At 35.2% G+C, this 26,792-nt stretch overlaps 2 protein-coding genes across 3 annotated transcripts; one reads left to right on the forward strand and one right to left on the reverse strand.

Annotated features, from left to right (window-relative positions):
- Positions 1 to 10,229: 10,229 nt before the first annotated feature.
- On the reverse strand, positions 10,230 to 12,023 carry LOC130472021 (protein FAR1-RELATED SEQUENCE 5-like). Its single transcript, XM_056842425.1, has one exon. It carries the CDS (start codon positions 12,021 to 12,023, stop codon positions 10,230 to 10,232), a length of 1,794 nt encoding a protein of 597 aa, XP_056698403.1.
- An 11,367-nt stretch (positions 12,024 to 23,390) lies between these two features.
- LOC110803535 (protein TRI1) lies at positions 23,391 to 26,581 on the forward strand. Of its 2 annotated transcripts, XM_022009053.2 has the most exons (3): positions 23,391 to 23,516; positions 23,616 to 23,891; positions 26,240 to 26,581. In XM_022009053.2, exons 2-3 carry the CDS (start codon positions 23,634 to 23,636, stop codon positions 26,363 to 26,365), a joined length of 384 nt encoding a protein of 127 aa, XP_021864745.2. In that variant the 5' UTR covers positions 23,391 to 23,516; positions 23,616 to 23,633; the 3' UTR covers positions 26,366 to 26,581. The 2 variants fall into 2 exon arrangements, with proteins under 2 accessions (XP_021864745.2, XP_056683508.1); XM_056827530.1 differs by having other exon boundaries at positions 23,421 to 23,891.
- The last annotated feature ends 211 nt before the right edge of the window (positions 26,582 to 26,792 follow it).

Consider the following 26,792-nt stretch of genomic DNA (forward strand, 5'->3'; position numbering starts at 1 on the left):
CCATACCTCTATAAATAAGGGCCTAGGGTCATTATTTGCATACACGATTCAAGTATTCAAAGTGATTTTTGAGAGCAAAAATTCAGTCATATAATTGCCTACAATAGCCGAAAATTCTAAGTACCTTAAGGGCGATCATAGTTGGTCAAGCTTAAGGCGGATCCGGACGTGCTGTGGACTATCTACGGAGGGACGACATTTGGAGTCCTAAAGACTTGTTCTTGTTCGGTTCGGGTGCAGCTAGGGAAGGCACGCAACAAAGTGTATGCATCTAAACTATGCTAAATGATTATGTGTAAATAATATGCTTTCCTGGCTTTATGGTTTTTCCGCATGATTTATGAATTGTCATATGTATCATAACCTAACACAAACTCCTTGTCAGGACTTGCAAGCTCCCCTCAAGACTTGCAAGCTCCCCATCGGGACTTACTCCCTCATGGACTTGCTCCCCATCGGGACTTGCTCCTCACCAAGGCGCCTCATCAAGTCGCCTTGTCCAAACTCCTTGTGAGGACTTGCAAGCTCCCCTCAAGACTTGCAAGCTCCCCATCGGGACTTACTCCCTCATGGACTTGCTCCCCATCGGGAATTGCTCCCATCATGACTCAATAAAGATAGTCAATCAATATCGACGCCTTCTCATAGATGGCGTCAGAAAAGACTAATCGGTTGACGGCCTAAGGAGTGGCCTAGATTAGCGCCCCAAATTAGATTGATCACCTAAAACACTGGGGTTACCGTCCACATATGGGCAACAAAATTCATTTCCAAAAACCAGCATATGACTGAAAATGGATGAATACATAAAAAGTGCACAGAAGGCACAGAATTTCATACATACGCACACAGCGCAAAAACCAAAATAAAGAGTGCCAAAAAGCACCAATGTTAATACAAAGCGCCGGCGCCGCGAAAACCAAGAGTCAAAGAAAAGGTTAAGGACCAGGAGCGGTCAAATTACCATCCTGGACGTCCAGCTCGACGTAGGAATTCACTTCTTCTTCCTCCACGTCTTCCTCCTCCCAATCAGGACTTGCAAGCTCCTATCATGACTTGCAAACTCCCATCATGACTCATGACTAGCCACATGTTAGATCCCAAGTTTCTCTCTAAATGTGCCCAAGTTGAGTCGCAACTGACAAAATGTTGCATCCCGCCATAAAGTACTAGTTGAGTCGCTCATTAAATTTTCAAAGGCGACTTACCTTGTAAAAAAGATAAGACCCCTTTGAGGGGCAAATGATGTGGCAAAAAATAATTGGACATCGTGTCCCAATGATAGCTTGACACATGTCCTCCATAAATGGCACGAAGGCCCAACTTGTTTGACAGGCCCAGTCCTAAAAAGGCACCTTAAAGCCCTTTATTTCAAAACGCACCGGATAAGGACACATGTCTTCATCTCTAAAGATTAGCCAGTCATATAACTAGGGTTTTTGGACACTTTCCAAAAACCCTAGCCCTATATATAGTCCAATTCCCAAGGTAAAAGGGGCAATGAATTCATTCCCACCAACCTAAAACTATCTTTGCTCTGCCTTCTCTCTACAAATTACTTCTCTCTCTAGCTTATACTTACTTAAGCATCAGAGGGAATATTCCTACGGGAATATTCTTGTTTTGCAGGTTGCCAGAAGTTCGTGCCAGCTCATACTTGATACCTCCGAGGAACGCGTGACACGTCATCACCGTAAAAGGTCCCACAACAAGTAGCATTATCAACCGTGATAGAAAGAATTTTATCATCCAACTTTCATTGACTAAGAAACAAACTTATCTCATTAGCAATACTTATTCCATCATATGGAGGAGCTAAGGCCCTAAACCTAAGAATTCTTTTATTGAGTTTCCAAGTATCATCAACAAAATGAGCAGTGACACAAATATAATGTTGTCTAGTATGATTTGATTTCCAATTGTCGGTTGTTAAACAAATTCGACCAGAAACTTTAGACAACATATCCTTCATTCTGTCCCTCTCTAAGACATACAAGGACAATGTATCTCTTTTAGCAGTGGCACGACCAAATGGTATTTACTTAGGATTAGAACGTGCCATCATTCGTTTAAATCCTTTTTCTTCAACTATTGTGAATGAATGAGCTCCATCAACAATGAAGCTTAGAATATCTTTTCGAAGCTCATTCATATCAAACACATACTCTTTATCACTATCATCATCATTTCTAAGTTCATTAGGTCTTTCTACACATCTATCTAAGTGACGCTTCAAGTGAGAAGTCCCATAATCACGATTTGCAGACAATAATGAACCACAATGCATACACTTAGCAATTCTCTCACCTTGATCATTTTTTCCTTCAACAAGTTCTTTCCACACTTTGGATCGTTTCTTCCTCTTACGTTGGGGAACTACATACTCTGTAAATCCGTCGTCCGGTGGTGGAATATCATTTTCCATACTACAAAAGGTGAAGCTAATTTTCAGTACAAGATTATAGTCAAGGCTAGAACAGGAGACAGTTTAACTGCAAAATAAAGTTCATGCCAAGTAAATTTTACTAAAGCTAGTCGGACTTCCCTAAAATAATTAGATAGCCAGATCTGTTTTAGCATGAGAGTAAAAAATAAAGCAATGCTTACTTCAGAGTTTCTAGTTTTCTACCCTTTCTCCCCATCTGTACATAATCATTAACATATTCACTTTAGGCTATAAATACGAGCAAACTCCATTACAAAAACTGATAAACAGAAGACAAGAAACAAGAGGGTCACAAAACTTGCTGTACTTTACTATACTTTTGTTGTCTAAAATCTCAACTTGTGAATTTTGTGGTACCCTAAATAAAAATCCTAAAACCCACAATATTGGGAGGGCTTCTGAAAATACCCAAAGAAAAGCTTCAAACTTTCCTTAAAATGGCGAGTTGGGTACTTTCAGAATGTGGTTTAAGGCCTCTCCCTAAACCCAAAACAGGGTTTTCCTCAAATATTATAAATAGTCCTTTAAAAATCAAAATTACAGCATACTATATAACATGCTCCAAAATATGCTGATTGATTCTTTTCAAAACTTTCAGAAAGTTGATAACAAGCTCCAAAATTAGAGAAATTTCGATTAATAAAATCTGCTGATCGATTATTTTCAAAACACAGAAAGTTGATAACAAGCTCCAAAATCAGAGAAATTTCGTCTCACAAATCATTCAATCAGTTCTTAAATCAAATTATCATTTATTACTAAAACACCAATTAACAACATCCCACTTAGGGGAAAAGACAATTTAAAAACAATTGAATATGGATTATGCAACTTTTGTGGGAAATTTACCTTAAAAGTGACGAACTTGAAGGTGCTTTCAATCGATTTCGTCCGATGGATTGGCGAGAACGAGGAGAGAGAAAGCTGAGAGCCTGAGACCTTGAGATACGATTAGGTTTTTTTTTGGGTTTTTTTTCCGATTACGTATTGGGGAGGAGAGAGAAAGGAAAAAAAAGTGTATTTTACTTGACCATGTGTTGACCCTTTATTTTTGTTTTAAGTTATTGGGCTTATAAACAATACCCTATAAGAGCCCTATAAGCATAGACCCTATAAGGGCCCTGTCCAATAAGAAGGTAAAGGGTCAAGACACTTTTAAAATTGGCCCGACCCTTATACCCATTGGGCTACCCTGTCCAATAACCAGGCCTAATCGTGATCTATGTTGATAAGCTTTTTATCCCTCTAATAAATAATTAAGTATTTAATATATATATTTTTAATTTCAGATAAAAATAGATCCATTTACGTAGTACATCTTCAAATCCTATGAAGATATAATTTACCCGTTCTTTTGTTTTTGTTTTTTTTTTCTTTTTGACAACACATTATAAAATCCCTTAGGCCCATTTCCTAGCATTTGTAGCAAGTTTATGGGCTTTAGAGATACAGTTTCTATGAACTTTAATAACTTTGCAAAAATTAAATCTTCTAGCTTCTAAAATAAAATCAGCAATAATTGTACGAATATCCGATGGAGCCGCGTCTTGGGATAAGATGGCTTTGACGATCACCCTTGAGTCTGTTTTGAAAGTTATCTCCTTGAACTGGACTGGGACACAGGTTGCTGCTCTCAAAAGTGCCTTTGCCTCAGCCTGGTTTGGAGAGGTAGCGAATATTTTGTCCGACCCTTCCATACAGACTAACCCATTTGACAGAATCACCCAGCCCACCGCAGCTTCCCACGAACTACCCTTGCCTATCTTTAACCACTTCCTTCCAAGCCCCGTCCACCTCCGCAATGGCAGACAGATGCGAGCCAGGGGTCCCATATTTCCAGTAGAGAGGTTGAACACTCCTACTTCTTTGCACACAGTGTGGCACTTGCGTTGGTAGCTTGCTTGTTGAGGCATTCCATCTTGTTTTCCAGTGTTCAATAAGCTGCATAATAGAGGAAGGGTTTGGACCTCCCCCTTTGAACACGCAGGCATTCCTGAGAAGCCACAGGCTCCATAAGGTGGCAACAAACATTACCAACCTATCATCTTCCTTCCCATCTTCCTTCATGAAGAATGACAAATAATCACGAACCCACCTCTTGGACTCCACGCCGACACTGGACTGGGTTTTAACACCCAGTGACCCTGCCGACCACACGTGACTCGCAAAATCACAATTCCTGAAGAGGTGCTCTTCGGTTTCTAACTGAGAATTGCACATCCCACACAATGGAGACACATTAATTTTCCGTTTTTGAAGGTTTGAACGGGTAGCTATGCCCTCAGTCAGCAGCTTCCAAATAAAGACTTTCCATTTGGGGAATAACGAGCTTTTCCATAACATATTCCATAAAATTCCCGGGTCAATTTGGTGGTTAACTCGCCTTTGTTGGAGCCAATATTTACTGAGTATGTGCCAGAATGTTCTGGTCACCATTCACAGGCGTCCTCTATGCTTTCTCTAGGGATGTGGATAGCTAGTATTTCCTTCACAACCTCCTTTTCAAAAAATCTCCACATGTCATGTGCCTTCCATTCTCTATTTTCTGAAATTAGGTTCGAAACCCACATCGGTCGTTGCGTGTTTCCCATCACGGATTCTTTGAGATTAACTCTTGTCTTTGCAACCCACAAGTCACCAGTGATATCAATATACTCCCATGTCCCAATTGTTCTTCGCAGACCCGAACCGAGCGCGTGCACGCTATTCATTATAATCCGGGCACCCCAAGAAGCCACTCTCGGGATTGAACCCTTCACACTTTTACTAAACCAATCCCCCTTATATTTTCCACAAAAAACTTTTTCCATTAGGGAGCTTGGGTTCGAATACATCCTCTATGCTTGTTTAAACAAAAGTGCTTCATTGAGAGAGTTCAGCTTTCGAATACCTAGTCCGCCCTCACGTTTGTGTTTTTGGAGGGTCCTCCGCATTCCTCCAATAGATGGGCCGGTTGTCCATTGAGGAAGCCCAGAAGAACCGGTATAACATTGAGGAGATTCTCTTGAGGATGCCCTTTGGAACCATGTAGATTGAGAGGATATGGCTTGCCATCGCCACCAATATGCCATTGATCAGGATGTATTTGCCAGCTTGTGATAGCTTAGAGAATTTCCAATAGGAGAGTTTAGTGAGTATTCTCTGGGGAAGGTTACCAAAAGCTGAGGTTGATCTCCCATCAACATCCATGGGGAATCCGAGGTATGCACCAAGCTTCTCTTTGTCGCTGACACCTAGAACCCACGAAGGATACGCTTGAAGCGGTGGTGGGTGTTCTTTGAGAACCTAACAAAAGATTTTTGAAGACTCACCATCTCTCTTGAGATGAGGCAGAACTGATCAAGGGTTTGTTTTAGGACCTCGAAGATTTGCACATTGGCCTTAAGGAAGAAGAGGGAATCGTCGGCGAAGAATAGGTGGTTTATCATTGGGGCATTACGGGCCACTCTAAGGCCCAAAAGGTCACCCGACTATTGGAGAGTTCTCATTTTTGTGGCGAGCACTTCCATACACAAAATGAAGAGGTAAGGGGATAATGGGTCCCCTTGCCTAAGGCCCGCACCAGGAGTGAGTTTTTCTGATGGTTCTCCGTTAACTAGGACCGAAAAGGACAAGGTAGTGACACATTGCATAATCCATTGAATCCATTTTCCGGGAAATTTTATTTGGTGTACACTCGAGGAAATCCCACCTTATTCGGTCGTAAGCTTTATTGAGGTCTATTTTGAAGATAGCAAGGGGATGAGTGTTCTTGCTTTTTTTTGACAAAGTTGAGCATTTCATGGGCTGCAAGGGCGTTATCCGCAATGGACCTGCCCGGGACAAACGCGTTTTGATGCTCACTGACGAGGTCCTTCATGACCGGTTTGAGCCTCTTCACAAGACATTTCGAGATCACTTTGTAGGAAGTATTGCAGAGGCTGAATGGGCGGAAGTTTCCTACCTTTTCCGGTTTATCAATTTTTGGGATGATTGCAATGAAAGTATCATTCACCTCCTTGAGCATATACCCACCATCAAAAAAGCATGACACCTCTTTAAACACATCCTGTTTGACCAACCCCCACTTCTTATGAAAGAACGATGGAGGCATTCCGTCGGACCCCGACGACTTGTGGCCCTTCATACTGAACACGTCACTCTCGATCTCCTGCATAGAAAAATTTTCATTTAACAAACACAATTGGTTAGTAGAAAGAGATGGGACGTTGTTGCTCCAGTTAGCCAAAATGGCTTGTGAGACCTGCTGGTCCTGCTCCAAGGGGGTAAAAATCTCCTTGAAAGAGTTCACAAATTCTTCCTTTATACTCCCATTGTCTGCCAGCCAAACACCCTCTTTGTTTTGGAGAATCTTGATATCATTTCGGGCCTTGCGTGATTGCACATTCTTGTAGAAGAAAGAAGTACCAAGGTCGCCTAGATTATCCCAAGAGGATCTTGCACGTTGCTTCCAGTATGAGAGTTTTAGAAGAACTTGTTCTGCTGCTTGCGCTCTATTTTGGTGATCAATAGCTGCATCCACGTTTGAGGTTATACCTTGTTGAACCTCTAGTAGCTCCTCTTGAATTTTCTGCCAATCGAGTCTTTTTTCATCTTTATACTCCAAGCACCAACGCTTACAACCTTTGAGTGTGTCGCTTAACTTTCGTTGAAGGCAGTACAGGTCCGAACCCCTGTGATGCCTGGTCCATTTATGCTGGAAAATATCTTGTGGTTCTGCCATGTCTAGGCACCATGCCTCTAATCGATATGGTCTTCTTCTCTTTTCTTGTGTTGGAGCATAATCAAGAACAATGGGGCTGTGGTCGGAGATTAAAATAGGGAAGTTCCAGAGAGTGGCATTTGGGTAGGTATCTCTCCATTCAACATTGCTATATGCTCGGTTCAGCCTTTTGTAAATAGTGTCGTCCCCTTCGCGATTATTTGTCCAGGTGAACTTTGCCCCATGAAAAGGTATATCAAGTAAGCTGCACTCAAGTTTCCAATTTGCAAAATCTCGAGTTCCTGGGATACAACTGTTCCCACCAAATTTCTTTTGCACTGATTCAATTTGGTTAAAATCACCCATTATTACCAGATTTCCAGGGTGTGACCAAATTAGGGCTCTAAGAGTTGCCCACACACTAGCTCGTTCAACTAAGTACGACGAACCATAAACAAACACAATGTAAAAGGATAACTTTAGTTCATACATAATACATAATTTATGTCTTGGAAAATAATTGACACCGAAACACTACTAGGCCAACAAACAAACAGGCCTCCACTAGTATCTATTGCATCTACGCCGCTACACTCCGAGAAACCCCACGGGGAGAAAATGGGCTTCAAACTTTCAACACTGCACTTAGTTTCACAAAGAAAGAGAATATCCACCTTGCACGAAGCTACCGACCATTTGAGGAATGGGATTGTAGGGGAGTTGGCATTGTTTAAGCCCCTACAGTTCCAAGATATGAGTTTCATTTAAACTTCGGGGGCTGTTTTGGGCCAGCCACCTTACCCTCATCTTCATAAGAGCTTGAGTTTTCTGGGGAGATCCCATTGGGGAATCCAAACTTCAACACACCTTTCCCATGGAACACCTTCTTGGTCTTCTGCCTTTTCGAACATTCAAGAGACTCCTTCTTGCCAGAATGACGCGCCACACCATAGCTACACTCACCTGGGTTCGGTCCTCTCATCAGAGCTTTCTCCCTAGTCTTTCTTTCCCATTTGTTGGTGCTCTCATCTTTCTTACGCTTTACCAGCGAGGAGCTCTGGGTGGGATGGAGAGCAATTCTTTCCAAGGCCTTACATGCCCCCGAAAGAGTATTATGAGTTGGAGAGGAGAGTTCAGACTCCTCAGACATGAACACATCCTTGTCGGAGTCTTCAGGCTCCGCACACATGAACACATCCTTGTCAGAGTATTTCTTTTGTTTTTCCTTCAATTATATGCATAAATTAGATAATGAACGCACGTGTATTATATTCATTGTTATGCACGATTCACTTACTTTTTAAAAGCCAATAAACATACAACACGTTGTGCACTTTATATTGTCACCTCCCCCCCCCTCTCTATTTATGTGCACATGGCATAACTTAAATCATGTAACTAAAAGATCAAACACAAGTCTCGGATCTACGTTACACTTGAAGAAGTCAACACATATCAACATATATAGTGGACTACAAAGGTCGGAGATCCGGGAATTGGCAAGGACGTTCGAGATCTTTTCACTTATGAAGGTTGATAGGACTCATTCATCGCCAATATGTGTAGATTAAATGCTCGTTCCTTTACTTACCGTAGTTAGTGTTATGTTCTACGTAGTACTCGTAATAGCTAGTGTAAAAAAACTAATGTATTTAAGGATATTGTTAAGGGTAATTGCCATGGAAAGTGTAGACTATAAACGGGATGCAAGTTTTTTTTTGGTAAGAAAAGGGCAGGATTATACGAAGTATTAAAATAACAGTAGCAAAGTTATACAAAGGTGTTTTAGGCTTTGTTTAACGGCTAACAACTCATCAATCAAACTAGAATCAGCCATAAATTTTCCCTGAAACCCCATAATCCATGAACCATTATGATCTCTCACCACACCTGCCAAACCAAGAATCGTCTTTCCAAGTAGCATCCATGTTAAATTTATACTCATGATTTAAACGGGATACAAGTTTGTATTCTTAAATACATTATATTTCTTTAAAGCTATCTTCAAATAAATTTAATAAGAACATTATTTTTTTTTGTGTATAAAGAGCCACAAGAAATGTATCATCAAAAGGAATTATAATGTATATACAATACACTGTTACACAATCCTAACACCACATAAACTCCTAAAACATAAACCTATTAATAATAGGAAACTTTACATAATACTAGGAATTGTATATACATTATAATTCCTAATATTAGACGAGATTAATGTCTTAATTAGTATCACACGTAATAAACCAACTATATTTAATTGACATCTACTGGTGTTGTAGTATGTGTTCTTTCGCCTGGATTTTAAGGGCTTATCTAAATACGTTGGACCTGATTGAGTTGAAATTTATTTAACCTGATTAAATCTGATTAATTGCAAAAGAGTAAATTTGAGAGAATAAACTTAGGTTACGGATTTTGCCAAGGCAAATTTTGATATATCCAAGGCAAATGAGCTACCCGATACCCGTAATCTTATATTGCCATATATGCCCGTTTATAAAAGTGAATCAAATCCTTCCTATTATCTTTATTGCCAAAATTATAAAACTATATTAATACCAAATCATCCCTTATTTCATTTTCTAATTTAATTATTTATTACATAAACCACTTTGGTAATATCTTTATCACAGTTCGATTGTTTCATCTTGTTTATAGGAATTGGATTCATTCCACCTTTCCTGGTTTTATACGGAACTTTGTTTCAATTGTTTTGAAGTGTCATAGATCCAATAGAAAAATACACCATAATCCAATATTAAATTTCAACATAATTAATAAAAAATCTTGTCAAGAAACATAAACAAGGCTCTTATTCGTAATTATAAAAATTAAAATATAACAATGTCTATCAAATACTACTCGTAAGGTATAAAAGCAAAAAGATTAAAAAATGACTTACATTAAAAGAACATCAATCAAACCAAACTGGAGGTTCATTAAGATCAATTAAATCTAGTGCACTTTCATCATTGACGGTAAAAACCTCATGTGAATCATGTGTTGTCCCTTGACCCTTAGAACGTTTTAACGAGGCTTCTACCATTTCAAATTGTGATGGATCTCTTCTAGTTGAACTTAATGGTTCCTTTCTCTTGATTGTACTTGTTCTACGTCCTCTATGAGGTTGGACATTTGGTCGGACAAAATAGGCTCCACTACATTCAACATAAATGATATTTTTTGTTTGATCTCATCTCGTTTAAAAGAAGGCATATGTTGATATTTATCTCGTAGCTTGTCAGTAAGATCTTCAATTTCATTGACACTATCAATTGTATTTGTGCTAGAAGTCTCTAATGACCTTATGTCAATCCTCCACTGTGCATCTACTAAGTCCAAATGTAAAGCATTTTCTTTCCAACCATGCATCATATGAGCACAAGGCAACTTCATAGTAGATCGGTAATGCATCATGCATATATCCTTCACCTTGCCAAATTTTGCCATTTCATATTGTTCGTAAAGCTTGTTCATCGCAAAAGTTGATACACGGCCAACAAAATTTTTAAAGAAAGGGATGCGATACTTGTGAGGCACTCGAATTCTTTCTGTTTCAAGCATTGTCTTTATCTCTTGATATTCGTTATCAATAGCCAAAGAAATTTTATCTCTTACTTGCCGAAAGTCTCCCGTTGACACTAGTAGGTAACCCTTTAATTTTGCATGTGCACCTTCTGCTCTTGAACTGGCACGGTTGCCAAAATGTGCATATTTTTCTGTCCAAGCACTCACAAATCGCTCCTTATATGGTATCCATGAATTTTCAATGTAATCAATAGCATCCTTCTTGTCCATATATAAAACTCTAAAAGAATCCCAAGCTTTATCAAATGCTTCTTCTGTCTTAGCATATACAACAGTATTCCATGCTGACACAAAATCATCCCAATTTTCTTTACCGAAGTAGCCCTTACACTTGGATAACACATTCTTTTGTATATGCCACACACACAAAATGTGCTTTGCCCTAGGAAAAACAACACGTATAGCATTCATTAATGTCAATTCCCTATCTGTAACAATAACCAAGTCATCAGATGAGTGACCCTTCATGATAGAAAACATTTGTAAAGCCCATACATAATCTTGTTCCCTCTCTTTTTCAAGGAAGGCAAAGCAAGAATAAAAAGATTTATTGAAACTCGATACACCAATTATATCAAGCAAAGGAATCTTGTATTTATTAGTCTTATAAGTGCAATCCATAACAAACACAGTTGGAAATGACTTAGTTAGACTAATTGACTTTGGGTGAGAAAAAAATACGTGTGTCAAATTTCCTCCATCATCATGTTTGTAGTTGTAAGTAAATCCCCCATGACCAAGTTCATCAAATAAGGCTTTTATCATTGAACGACCATCTAACTTATCTGTTCGTATTTTAGACTTCATATTATATATAGTCCTTGATACCGCTTTAAGGGAGGGATTCTTCTGTCTAAGCGAAGACAAAATTTGCCGAGGTTGAATTCCCGACATGCTCATTTTTTCAACATCTAAAATTTCTTCTTTTGTCAACCGACGAGAAGTAGGATGTCCACACAAGTCAATACAAGGGTCATGGTTATGAAAACTATTTTGCAGTTGAAGAGACCAAACCCCATCTTCTTGTTTCTTACCTCGTATTCGAAACGGACAATCTATAAGACGAGTGCTTGTTTCCCTATCTTGGCTTGTAATCAATGTTTTACGCCTATCTCGATAAACTCCTCCTCTATCACAACCAAGAGTCACATAACGATCTTTACGGGAATCCTTTATGGAGATGACATATCCTTTTGACTTATTAAACTTCTTAACCTCGTCAAGGAGTTCTTCACGAGTTTGAAATTTTCTACTGAATAATTCTTGATCATTATCTTCGGTCATGTTAAGTTAGTTGTTGATGAAAACCTGCCAACATATTAGACTATATTATGTATAAATAATTAAAGGGAGATTTTTATGTGTTGACGGTTTAAAATTTTCGAATGAAAATAAACTAACTCCAAGTAACATTAAATCTATCAGTTGTTAAAAGAATTAATGAAAAAGAGTAGTGCAATTTACCTCTGCAAACTTTAATGATGATATTCTTCAATAGTCCAATTCTTTTGATCTTGTTAATGCAAAGTTATGAACGGGTAAGATGACCAAGGCATCAAATTAATAGTCTAAATAATCATAACGGCAATCAATTAATTGGTGTATGTAATAAATAATTAAATATAGAAAATAAAATAAGTGGTGATTTGGTATATTTATAGTTTTATAATTTTGGCAACAAAGATAACAGGAAGGATTTGATTCAGTTTTATAAACAGGCATATATGGCAATATAAGATTGTGGATATCGAGTAGATCCTTTGCCTTGGATATATCAAAATTTGCCTTGACAAAATCCGTACCCTAAACTTATCATGTCTAACTAGAACTTATAGATACGATTAAAACTGATATACTCTGTATAAATTTATTTGACCTGAAACGTTTTTCAACGTGAAGATAACATACCGGCCTTAAAAACAATAAGTAGATACACAAAGTGGTAGACAAATTCATGAATATTTATTGTAGAGTATGATAGATCGATTGTCAATTCTTCAACAAGAAGCTAGCTTCTAGATTTAGATTTAACATTTGGCTTAATTATAAAGATTTAAAATGCAAATTAAAATATAACATTCACATATTTAGAAACGCATTATGCTCAAGGAAGAGGAGGAGATTAGTACTATATAAAGATAGAGTAGAATTCAAGAATTCTGGTGATCTAAGATGAATTAAGTGTGATTGTTAAGATCCATAGATTTTTGTGAGGCAGACGACATAAATAATTAAAGTCTAAGGAATCAAATCAAATCCAATCTAATAAACACTATTAAACTTTTTTTATAAAATATATTTAAAGATGGAGAAATAATGAGTGACATTAATTCATTAGTTACGGGTTTAAATCGATTGAAGTTGACGTTTCTCTAACTTTAATAAATTCTACGTACTATTCTCTTATCATTAGTCATAATATGTGTGCATGGCTGCTTTATTTACATAATTCATTCCACAAAAATCCATCGTACATGCATTTTACCTAATTGTTTTTGACTTTAAATAAATAACTACTAGTGGGCTTAAGACTTACTACCACAACTCCACAAGTAGTTCGACTTGACTTTTCTGTTATTGTTTTTCTAGTTAATTAGAGGCAGCCAAATTGGAGGTATGAAAAACTTAGATATCAATATCGTCACTATAGCAAGGTCGCTTATGTTTAAAGACTTGGATGTCCCATTTCCCTACCTAGCTAGCTTGTTCCAAGGTGCGGTTGATGGCTTAATTACAATGAAATGCATCATCTTAAGTCTTAACTAATTGAATAAGTTTGGTGGTTCGATTTAATACCTCGATTTTAATTGTCAAATCATTGCTACTCGACCATTTTATCACAGAAGTTGCATTCTCTTCTATAGGATATTGTTTAGGGCTGAGCATAACCATCCGAAAAATCAAAAACCCGATACCCGATTCGAAAATATATGTGAAGTACCAAACCGATGATAGTTATCTGTTTGGGTATCCGATCCGAAATTCGGCTACCGGATATAGTTACAGACATCAATTTACAAATAACGGATTTTCGATAACGATCCGATAAGTATTTTTTTAAAAATTTCCGATTTAATTGTTTTTTCCAAGAGCTTAAAATCCTAAATGTTACTCCGTAATAATCAATTTTTAATTTGAGTAAATTGTAATTTTATAGTAATGTAGCCAAAATCATGTGCTAATGTTGGTATATACGGAATAGTCTTGAATGATATAACAATAATCTAGTTATGAAGTCTATTTATTCCATTTGGATATCATACCGGGTACCCGATATTTGACCCGAAAGTTTGGGTACCCGATATCCAATCCGAAAATGTGGGTACCCATATGTACTACACTTTATCGGTTCGGTTCACAGATATCAATTTTATAAGCATTATTGGTTATCAGTTCTCAATCCGATAAGCTATCGATCCGAGTATCTGACCCATGCTCACCTCTAATACTGATATCATCACATAAGTCACAACACAATGCATATGCCAATTATTCCCCTTTAGTTAATCAGACAACACAACTTCTTAATTACACCCAGTGTAAAATAAATATTGATAGATGAATGTAAAGTTACCCAAAATGCTTAAAAATTATTCTGATAAAAGTAAAAGTTATTTAATTTTTAGCGAATAAAATATTTCTTTTAATTAAAATCATCCTTTCAAAATCAATCATACTCTCTCCGTATTTATTTAAGAGATACACTTGGTCGGACACGGGTATTAAGAAAAATCTATTACTATATACTAAAAGAGACACCAGAAATGACACGTGTCATCTCCTGGTGCATCTTAGTATTTTCCTTTTTTAAATTCTTTTTAATTAAATAATAAATAACTATAAAATCAAATATAAAATTGTTAAAAAAAATAGGTAAAATTCAGTTTACGAATGAAGGTTTACAAAAAATAACGGATGAAATTTCATATAGCATAAAAAAAATTAAATTCCCTAAAAAATAGAATAAAAAATAATAAAAAGAAATCTAAAAATAATGTGTAGCTGGGGTACCTAAATTTTAGGAGAAACAAAAAATATCAATTAAATATTGTTGAGATAAATACGTGAATAAGTATTCAAATAATAAGTATTTAAATTTTAGCTTCCAAAAATATAGGAAACCACATCAGCCAATATATTTAGATTAAGTAAACATCCAAACCGTAAAAAAAATGAATACAATCTGTTCGAATTACAAAAACAGCCCAAAAAATACGGATGGTTATAAAAAAAATACCGTAAAAAAAACGAATATAATATGTTCAAATTACTTAAACAACCCATAAAATAGAGGAAGTCCAAATACATGCCAGGCATGTATTTGCAAAAACATGCCAACTCCAAATAAAAAGGTAAATCTAAATGGTAAATATTTTTGGGGGGAAATGTAAAACGGTATTGTACACTTGTAAAACGGGGTGCTGACTTGGCATTGCTGAGTTGGCAATTCATTAGAAAAATGGTATTGGTATTACAAAAATGGTACTAAACTTTTTCTAAATGAAATTCATTTTCCTTAAATGGTACTCGTTTTGTACTAAATTTTATAAAGTGGTATTAATATCACAAAAATGGTGCTAAATATTTTAAAATGGTATTCATATTACAAAATTGGCAGTAACGGGATCCAAGTTGGCAAACGGGGTTGACTATTCAACCATTTCAAAATGGCTGGGAAATTACAAACAAGCCCATGGCATGTATTTCATAATACATGCCTGGCTGCGATTTTGACGCCCTCCATAAAATACTGATGGCAGGAGGTAACAAATTAATAAATAAAATTACAAAACAAAAATATTCCCCAAGTTACCTACTTTACAAAGTAGGTAACAAATAAAAAAATATTCTACAAAAAAGAAAATTCCTTAAGTTCCCTGCAAAATAGGAATGCATAGAAAAAGATAACATAAATATCTTTGAAAAGATTACGTACAAAAAGCGTTTAAGAATAAAAAATAGGTAGAAGTTAGAGATAGATAATTAGGCGTGCAACAAAAATTATAAAATACTCCCTGCTTATCCAGTAATCCCTAGAATCTAGAATAATCACAAAGAATTAGGGTTACACCTAATTCAACCAGCCATAATCAGCAGTATATATACTCCCTACTGATCCAACAAATATTATCAAGCAACATTATAAACGTCATTTGTGAGAGAGAAAAAAAGACACAAAATTTAAGTCTCATACACAATATTAATCCATACATAGAAAACGTAACGATACAAGGGTTATCCGACTATGGACATTTCCTGCCTTCAATAATCCGAGTGAAACGTATACTATTGAAATGGTTTTACTAGATGCAGAGGTAATTCCATCATTCATATTGTGCTATATTCAATGTTAATATCGTGAAATAATATGTTGCTAACTATTTCTTTATTTTACTTTTTATTATATACTAGGGAGGCAAGATTCAAACTTCCTTCTTGCTAACACCTCTACCGTCCACGTCAACAAGAAAACCGGCCTAATATTTTTTTATAAAATCTACAATAAACCGCTATCTAAAATAGCGGCTTATAAAACCGCGCGGCTTTGTTTTAAAACAAACCGACATTTGAGTTTGCGGTTTATACCATTGAACCACCAATTCAAATGGCGGTTTGTTTTATAACAAAACCGTCATTTCAATTGGTGGTTCTAAGCTGAACCGGGAAAAAAAGTACTTTTCTTTCTTCCATGCTGACGTGGACGCTATGGAGGGAAATAAGTTAGAAAGTGACGTATTTTGAGAATTATTGGATCTTTAACCAATATTGAAGGAAATCGCTCAATAATATATCCACACTAGATTTAAAGCCCGTGCGATGCACGGGTTAAATTCATTTTTTTATGAGATTTTTTTTTTCACCTTTAAATGATAGTTAGAATATTGATTTTTTTTTTTTTAATAATCAATTAGTATGACAGTTTTAACGGGTCTTTGTTTATCTATTAAAAATTTTCAAAATTTATCTCTTATTATCTTTTATCAAGTCTTTAATTATCTCTTTTTATTTTTCTTGAAACACGTACTTTTATTTTTCAATCGTTTCTGCTTGAATTAATGGCTCGAATCAACGAAATATTTCTGAAACTTAATCAAAATTTATCTCTTATTATCTTTTATCAAGTCTTTAATTATCTCTTTTTATTTTTCTTGAAACACGTACTTTTATTTTTCAATCGTTTCTGCTTGAATTAATGGCTCGAATCAACGAAATATTTCTGAAACATAAACGTACGGAGTAATCAAATCATAATAACTATGGGTGAAAGGAAAAACAAATATAATATAGCACTTATTTATAAAAGAGGAGCATAGTTTTATAATACTCTCGTATATTTATAACCAGAAAAAATATAGGTTTAATGCAAGTAGAATTTTATTATGATATGAATTAATCCAAATATCATAGGTTTAAAGAAAATAAAACTCTATTATAAACCGAAAAAGATTTCTTTATCTAAAATTCTATAACGTGGTATTCATTGCTAATACTCTTCAAACTACGATAGTGATCATTACTTTAAAATAGCTAGTCTTGTGAATTACTTTGTTTTTCTTTACTTTCTTTTTTCCTATTTTTGGTACGGAGTAAGGTTTTTTGGACTTTATTTCAATTTCAAGTAGTACATTAAGTTTAGTTTAATTCAACCAAATAAAACGTGGGCTTGCAACCCCGATTGTGTTAACGTTTATCGTTGTATATTCTATGTTAGGTTTAATTTTGACATCTAAATTGTAGTTCGTTGTGCCGTATAAGAAGCATAAATTATGCCCGAGATAACACTTAATTTATTTATTTTATTAATCACTATTTAGCTCTAAATTAAACTGTGTTGATGAGGTATGATTTGGAATACAAAGATAGATATATATATATATATATATATATATATATATATATATATATATATATATATATATATATATATATATATATATCAATATCCAGTAGGTATACGAAGTAGTATTAAATGAACACACATAAACCGATAGAACAAAAACAATTATGCTTGTACAAAATTAACATAAACAATGAATAACCAATGAACCACGTAAAAATTATTTTCTATGCAACATAAACAATTATGCGGTACACCGTGAGTCCGTGACCATCGGGTGTCCCGTATTTCTGGAACGAAATAAAGAATAAATGTACGAAGTAATTGACGACAAATAAACAATAAAAATCAAAGTAAAATTATGACAACAAAATAAAAAAAATTGGAATCCAACTGTAAAGAAAAGGATGAAGAGTGATCATCAACCTCATCCTCACCCAACGCCATGCAACATCATATTCTTGCGATGGAATGAAGCACATACAATGAAGCCTCCGTACAATTTGGTGAGGGTTGAGATTTTTAATGTGAGGGTTGAGATTTTTAATATGTATATATATACACAAAGATAAAAAAAGTTTGTGAAATTTATCTTTATCGTATTAAGTAGTCAATCATGGTAAGACTCCCATATTATTTATTAATCTATCTTTATCGTATTAAGTAATCAATCATCGCAAGACTCTCATATTATTTATTTAATTAGTTAATAATTTAATAATATGTGATGACGTGGCAATCCTATGTGGACGCTCTCATTACTCTTGAAAAAACTCCCCTTTATATATATATATTAGATTTAGTATAAAAAATTAAAATTGTTTCATATTCATGTATATATTCATGTTATTAGTAGATATATTGTTCACCTATGCACCGTAAGAACATCTCAAATTAATAATTATACGAATCATTTGAAAAGTGGAACATTAGTGGTACGAAAATTAGATGAATACGAATTATTTTTTAACAAAAATATGTATAACATGTCAATAATTTTGGATTACCGTGCATTGCACGGGTCCTATACTAGTAATTGGATGAAATAAAGTAATAAAACAAGTGGGGTTGAGTAGATATTTTAATAATATAAATAAGTGGGGACCATGTCATTTTAGAGAGTGGGGGTGGGGGTGGGGGTGGGGTGTAGATATATTATTTAATTAGATGATGGGGTTGATAAGTTACTAAAAATGGCAAGTGTATCTCTTAAATAAATACGGCCGGAAAAGGCAAGTGTATCCCTTAAATAAATACAGAGGGAGTAATGTATAAGGTAATCATGTAACCCTTTGAAAAGTTTGTTCATAAAAACATACTCCCTCCGTCCCGGAATACTCAACCCGGTTTGACCGGCACAGAGTTTAAGGGACTTGAATTGACTTATTTAATTTAATAGGTAGTAGTTGATAGTGGGGTATTATTTTAATGTAGTTAGTGGGAGGTGGGTTAAGAGGTGGGGTTGGGGGAGAGTAGGGGTTGAATTTTTAATTATTTTTTGTATGGAATAGGGGGTAGGTGGGTTAATAGGGGTGGAGTGAAAAATAATATAATATTGTTAGAATATTTCCATTTTTAGAAACAGGTCAAGTATTAAGGGACGGGCCGATAAGGAAAATAGGTCAAGTATTCCGGGACGTAGGGAGTACATCATAACATTAAAAATTAATTCAAACATATTAAAATTACCAAAAAATTGATAAAATTATCAAGATTTGCAATAAATTTATTTTAAAACCGATGCTTACAAGACCTGTAATCACTACAAGAATTTGTATCTTTAACGACAATCTAAAAGCCTTTTGCCACGACGATAACAATCAAATTAAGACGGGAACAACCGTCGCAAATGTCTTTTACGACGGGTTTACGACGGGATTTTCCATTAACAACGACCCCCTTTTATGACGGGTTCGCAAAAGGAAATCCCGTCGTTCATCAACGATTATTGGCTTTTAACGAAAGGATTTCCCGTTGTTAATGGTACAATTTGTGGTAGTGAATTGATCCTCCAAAGTTAATATATACGGTTACAAGCAAATAGGTGCATCGATTTAGATTTTCTTTAGCATAAATATGATTGCAGGAATAATGCGCGATGGCGAAGTCCTTAGTCCTATAGGGTATCCACGTAAACTATAACCCTTCCGGTAATCCGATGACTAGATTATGAAGCATGAAGATTGGACTCCAGTATATACTAATTGAGTAATTGTAGAATAATTTCATCAGCTCCGTATTAATTTAAGAATAGTTCAATACCTTTATATAGGAGGCATTTAGTTGAATGGAGACATTTGGTATTTAAATTTCTTTTAAAATTAAACTTTTGATACGACAAGAAAATTAAATAGAAATGACGAATAATATGGAGTACTAAGAGTATTGTTGATGGTGCGTATTTTTTTTGCACTTGGGGAGAAATAAGGGAAAAAGGCCAAAATTTGCACTCTGTAATATAGGAGAAATCATTTGACAATAAGATGAAATACAAATATACAACATGATCCGAAAAGAGAGTGATGTATCGAGTATCCATGATCGATTCTTATCCCCGTTCATGTAGCTCATTCGCAAAAAAAATAACATGATACGAACTCCAAAGAGATTAAAAAGTTAAAAACCAACGTACCAAATCAAACAAATCATCTACGATTAAAAATGACCCGATAGATCCAAAGTCAGATAAATTATTCTACGTGTTTTCCTCTTCTTTAATTCGTACTAAACAGTGATACATTCCGCACAATAGGCGCAAAAAATAAATTCCTTAATTGGTGATTAATCACCGTCAATGAACGTTAGTCGTTAAAAGCCTTTACGAAGAGTGTAGCATTCACATACATTTAGCCGTTAGTGTGGGTCGTATGTTTTCAGTTAAAGCTAAAAGATGGACAAAAGAACGCGGCAATTGGCTTAAAGTCTCAAGTTTAAGGTGGGTAAAGAGAAGCAAGTGGAAATAAGTACTAAGCCAAAAGTACTCCGTATAAAGGAACATATTTGATCAACTGTTTAGATTATATAGAGTGTAGTACATTATATATATTCCTGCATTCTTTTTGCCACTTTAAGTTATCCTGCATCATTTTTATTCTTTTCATACTACGGACTACGCTTGTTTGTGTACAATTTTCATTTTATATTGGGGAGTATATTCTTAAGTACAAAGTACAACATGTAATTATATATTTTTACTTTCAACTGAGTTGGTGGGGAACTCATCTTGGTCGAGCTCCATCAGCTGCGAAATGCTTGTGAGTGACTCAGGCGAAGATCCGCGTAACTGGATTGGTTAACATGTGTTAGTTGCTGATTAAATATGGTCCCTTCTTCTTATCTATTAAAAAAACAAAAAAAAAATTGTGTGCCACCATTTGATACTCTTGAATATAGGTGAAGGAAATTCACATTTTAAGAAGAGATTGTTAATCTTTTGAAAGTAATAAACCAATGCATTTAACAGGTAAATCACACCAAAATTTGTAGGTGTTGTGAGGATGTGTGTGTGTGTGTGTTAAGATTAAGAGAACCTCTGCACCGTGCGACCATTTGGTGCTCCTGAATGTACATGTAGGGAAATCACTTTAATAAGAAGGGAGTGTTAAGCTCTTGAAAATCGACCCATATTAAACCGTCACATCATATAAGTCAATCCAATTTAACTTAATTTGCTGGTTAGACTCAATAATAAGGGGGGACAAATTAGAGAATCTCCATCCTAAAAAGTTCTTATCAGGCTTTAGCATAATTAACATTTGACTACATATCATAAATTCACTATTTGCCTAATCTTGATTTAATAAAATATAATCCATTCGTTGTGTTTCCACTATGAAGTTAGATAAAAGATTCAATGAAATTGGAGTGTGGCTACTGGCTACTTGCCTACTTGGTAACCCAAAATATCCCATGGTAAAAGGCGTAATCTATACTTCGAAGACACTCCATCAATCGTACATACTTGTAATTTATTTAAGTGAAAAATCAAATAGTTGATAGAAGTGTGCCTGTTTATTAGGCATAAATTACTAAATGCACATAATTATGTGCTTAGAACATACACTAATCCTAAACGCAAATTTTTGGCTATACCCGGGTACAACTAAAGCTGGTTGTACCCCCATCTAAAACGATGTCGTTTTGTGTTGTTTAAAATGAACATTAATATACTGGTACAAAAATGAACATTTACTATTTCAGAAATGAACATTTATTTATTTATTTGGAATGAACATTTACTATTTTGGAAATGAACATTTATTTATTTATTTGGAAATAAACTGCAAAAATGAACATTTACTATTTCGGAAATGAACATTTATTTATTTATTTGGAATGAACATTTACTATTTTGGAAATGAACATTTATTTATTTATTTGGAAATAAACAATATAGGCGCTTGTAAAAACATAAAAGACCAATGAAGTGAACAATTTCATTATGAATTTTAAAGCCAACATGAAAGAACAAACAATACAACAAGAAAGAACAAACAATAAAGCAGATAATTATTATGAACAAACAAATAAACAAGAAATAAAAAATAATTCAACAAAAAAGAACAAACAATATAAAAAAGAACATAAAATTCCAGAAAAAAGAACAAACAATACAACAATTATGAACAATTTTATGATGACTTTTAAAGCCAACATGAAAGAACAAACAATACAACAATAAGTTTGATGAATGGATTTAAAAACCAACAAGAAAGAACAAACAGTACAACAAGAAAGAACAACCAATACAAAAAGAAAGAATAAAAGATTAATGAAGAGTTTAATCATGAACATTAACCATATGATTATTATAAACAAACAAATAAACAAGAAAGAACAAACAATATAAAAAAGAACATAAAATTCCAGAAGAAAGAACAAAAAATACAACAATTATGAAAATTGGATGATGAATTTAAAAAACAATATGAAAGAACAAACAGTACAACAAGAATGAACAAACAGTACAACAAGAAAGAACAAACAATACAATAAGAATGAACAAACAGTACAATAAAAAAGAACAAACAGTCGACAAGAATGAACAAACAATATGAGCGCGTCGTTTTTGGGGGGTACAGCCAGAGCTGGCTGTACCCGGGTACAACAGTTAGCGATTGAATCCTAAAGTACTAATACGGAGTAGTTTATTGATGTGGCGGTGCCAAGTTAAGTTCAACGCAATTGATTTATTCAATTTCAACTTCTAAGGTGCAGTTGCCCTTCATAAATTATAAATTATAAGGTATACCTCGTTGTATGTAGCTTTACATATAATTGCATTTGTACTATTTAAAAGCACATTTTTACGGTTTAAAAACACAATTTTACAGCTTAAAAGCACATACTCCGTACATTTTTTCCTGAAAATTTATTTTTTTATAATTTAAGTGATTGAGTTGTACTTAACAAGATGTTCTTTTAAAGCGGATGTGTTTTTATCTATAAATACATGTTTTTAAACAATAAAAATCTGTCTTTTGAAAGATTAAAAATACAAAATGACTCTGTTACATGTAGAGCCACATTCATACCAAATCTGTCTTTTGAAAGATTAAAAATACAAAATAACTCTGTTACATGTAGAGCCACATTCATACCATCGGGTGTACCTTCTAACGAAGGGTATGATTCGGATCATAGACATTTTAGTAGGTGATTCGGTGAAGCTATATGTTAAAAAACCTTTGCCTATTCAAATTAAGATCATTCAAAATGGGCTTTTTAGCCCACATTTCAATTTTATAGCCACTAGGCCCACTATCCACCAAAAACACAAAACACATCACTGTACGGAGTATTATTAAACTGTGGTAACTGGTAAGTACGGAGTATTGAACTGAGAAAAACTCTAACAATTAAACCCTCACTTTACTCTCCTCACTCCTCAGGCCACAACTCGCCGCTTTCTTCGTCTGCTTACTCCGTATTCAAACAAGGTTCGGCTACCCATTTCTCATTTTCTCTCTCCTCCAAATCATCTACCACTTTCAGTTGTTTACCATTTTTGTCTGTCAAAACTTTCGATAAATTTTCAGCTTACTAGAACTTCATCAATGTCGACTTTGAGAGCAATCGGTGGGAAATGCAGAGCTCTTTTGGCGGCAGCGAAGACCTCCACTATCGACTCCTCCGCCACCAAGACTGCTAAACGATCGAAGAAGCCTGCTGCTTCTGATAGCGGTGCTCCTAAGGGTATTTTGAAGCCCGTTCCTGTCTCTCCTACTCTCAGAGACTTCATCGGCGCTCCCGAAGCTCCTAGAACTGAAGTTGTCAAGAAGGTTTGGGCGTACATCAAGCTTCATGATCTCCAGGTATGCTGATTAATTCATTGATTAAGCTTGTTTTAGTGGTTTAGTGTTAGGGTTTAGATTCGATGTTCTGAAAATTAGGGTTTTTAATGGTTAAATTAGTTTTGTGTTTTCCTTTGAGGGTTAATACGTTGATTAGAATTATTATTTGGGTTTAACGTTTTGTGTTTAGTGTTGCATGTCTACCTAAATACTTAATAATGGACGCACCTTGTTTTTCTGGTTGTGAAGTTTGATGATTAGTGAAAGGAATGTATCATTAGGGTTTTAGATGTTGATTTGAGTTATTTTGCTGCAGTATTTGTTTATTGAGGAGAATGTGAGGGTTTACAGTTTAGTTTAGTGGTGGAAAGTTTCTTTTAGCTTTTACACAGAATGTGTTATTATAGCTTTTATTTTTTTTATTAAGGAGAATGCGAGGGTTTAGAGTTTGGTTTAGTGGTGGAAAGTTTTTACACATTATGTATCCAAACGGGTGTTTTAAGGTTATGATCTTGATGGATTCAGATTAAGGAGTCACTAGTTGTTGGATCGGTATCGAAAACTGACTAGTAATTTCACAATGTAGTTTAAAATTGACTCGTATTAAGGAGTAGTGTTTTGATGTAAAAAGTGACTTATATCATGAAACTAGAGTAGTAAAATTGGACATATAATGTGAACGGCATGATGCCATGAGCATTTTTGTGTATTTATGTTTCTTTGGAGTGGTATGATTCTTCAGTAGCTGAACACTGATATGGAATCTGGAAGATGAATAAGGAGTATGATTGCTCACTTCTGTTATGTTCTGTAAAATATTGATGGAAAATTTTAACAGTCGATGGGGTGGAGAGCTGTGTCTCGCTTTGGTAAATTTTCAACCAAAAAACTAACCTATGTTGTAGGCATTAGAAATAACCTTTATGCATTTCACTGAATTGCTCTTGAATGTATGTCCTGGTAACAATGAGGTTGAGGATAATACAGGGATTGTCACTCGGTGTGGATGATGTTTATGATGCCATTAAAAATGTACCGGAATCATACAGTTTAGAGTTTGTTTCAAGTAGTGTTTCATGAAGGTGTATGTTGTGTGTTTGACATGAATTAATTAGCTAAATTAACTAGTGATGGAGGCTATGTTACTTCGACACCGTGGTTGACGGAGGGTGTCGGGTGTCGGATCCTCCGATCCTTCGGCACAATTTTGACACCCAAATATATAGTGGCCTTGTATGAAATTTGTAACATTTAGAGCGTCAGAGGAGTGTCGGTTCTTCCGATTCCTTGTCGGACACAACACCCAAATAAGTCTAAGCAACATTGGATGGAGGACTTGACGACTTGTCATTGTTTTGTAATATCCAGGAACCTGAAGCAAATATGACTTTTATGTCTAATTTTTTTTTTTGTCGTCTGTTATTACTGCAAACTAACTATTCAAGATGTATGGTTGAATTATAATATTGCTGAACAAAATAGCTTCTGATTGTATGGAACATTATCTTGCATGTAATACTGTGCTTTGAACATGTAATAGATTTGGAACTTCTTCTAGAATCCTCCGTTTTCTATTTGTCAGTGCGAACTACTAATGGATCATATCATCTATCTACAGCCAGAGTCTAAAGAGGTGTTTGTTACTGAACATACATACAAGTATCTAAATTCAAACAGGTTGTAGAGGCTTAATTTTGTTACTTAACCTTGAGGCATATTCCGTGGATATCTTTTGGAGCCCTTTTAACTTGATTTTCCTTGACCCTCCTTTAGCCCCCCCCTGGATTTTTCATCCTCTGCACTGGCCTCTGCTTCCTATTTGAATGAGGTATATGCTAATAGCGACTTTTATAGTTATATGAAGGATTTGAAGCACTCTGTTGTAAACAATGCTTTACAGTTCCTGTTTGAAAATGAAGGTGTCTTTCAATCATGTAAAAATAAGCTTCAGAATCAACCATACCCAGAGGCTTAGTAACTAATGAAGCCTGTTTTAAAAGCTAACATTTCGTTTTGACTTCCTGGGCTCTGTTTTCTTTATCACCATTTGCTTTTGCATCTGCTCTATTCTGCAGATTAATGAAAGCACTTGAAATGCATAAAGTGTTGCAGCTATTGATTGTAGGTAGTGAATGTCTGTCCACGAACATGGTTGTTTGTTTTCTTCATTTTAGTGTGGAGCTAGCTTAAAGTTACATTACCAGTGTGTGTATCAAGGAGTGGTTACTGTCACAGCGCAGCCCTTGTTGTGCATGATAAATAGGTTTTAGATAGGTTTAGAATTAAGATCTGAATATTTGATACTCTGTACTTGATCTTTTCATGGCCTTGCTTTACACGAGCTTATGGCGTTGAGTTGTTTCATGCAGAATCCTGAGAATAAGAGGGAGATCATATGCGACGAGAAGCTGAAGGCATTGTTTAGCGGAAAGGATAGAGTCGGTTTCCTGGAGATTGCAAAGTTGCTGTCGGTGCACTTTGTAAAGACTGCCTGATCACTTGACCATGTTTGGATAAACACCAGCTAGCTAAATGGTGGAATATGCTAGGTTTTTTTTTAATTTTTTTTTAATTTTTAGTTTTAGGGGGTTGATATTTTGGAACTCGAAGATTATGTATGTTTTTTGTGCATTGGTTTAGATGTCGAGTTCAATGTAATGAATTGACTCTTTTTTACTATGCAATTAAATCCTAATGGCTTATCTTCTGGATGATTTGTGTAGTGAATTGCTTGCAACATATTTCAATAACTTGGTTATGTTTTGGTGTATATTGTATGTCGTCTTTCCTAAAGCTTGATATCATTGAACCATTGACGGAATGGTCCAGGTTATAGTATTTATACCATTACTTCTATTCTATACCAAAAGGTTATATGACTATAAGTCATAACTGCACTTAATTGTTTACGTTTGGTATTTT

The sequence above is a fragment of the Spinacia oleracea genome, chromosome 4 (assembly GCF_020520425.1).
Source record: "Spinacia oleracea cultivar Varoflay chromosome 4, BTI_SOV_V1, whole genome shotgun sequence".
In the NCBI taxonomy this organism is placed as follows: Eukaryota; Viridiplantae; Streptophyta; class Magnoliopsida; order Caryophyllales; family Amaranthaceae; genus Spinacia; species Spinacia oleracea.

What these genes read in the sequence shown, in the direction of transcription:
- LOC110803535 (XM_022009053.2), top strand. Translation starts at nt 23,634, where the DNA reads ATGTCGACTTTGAGAGCAATCGGTGGGAAATGCAGAGCTCTTTTGGCG. An exon ending in TCAAGCTTCATGATCTCCAG is followed by an intron (nt 23,892 to 26,239) that starts GTATGCTGATTA and finishes TGTTTCATGCAG; the next exon opens with AATCCTGAGAATAAGAGGGA.
- LOC130472021 (XM_056842425.1), bottom strand. Translation starts at nt 12,023, where the DNA reads ATGACCGAAGATAATGATCAAGAATTATTCAGTAGAAAATTTCAAACT.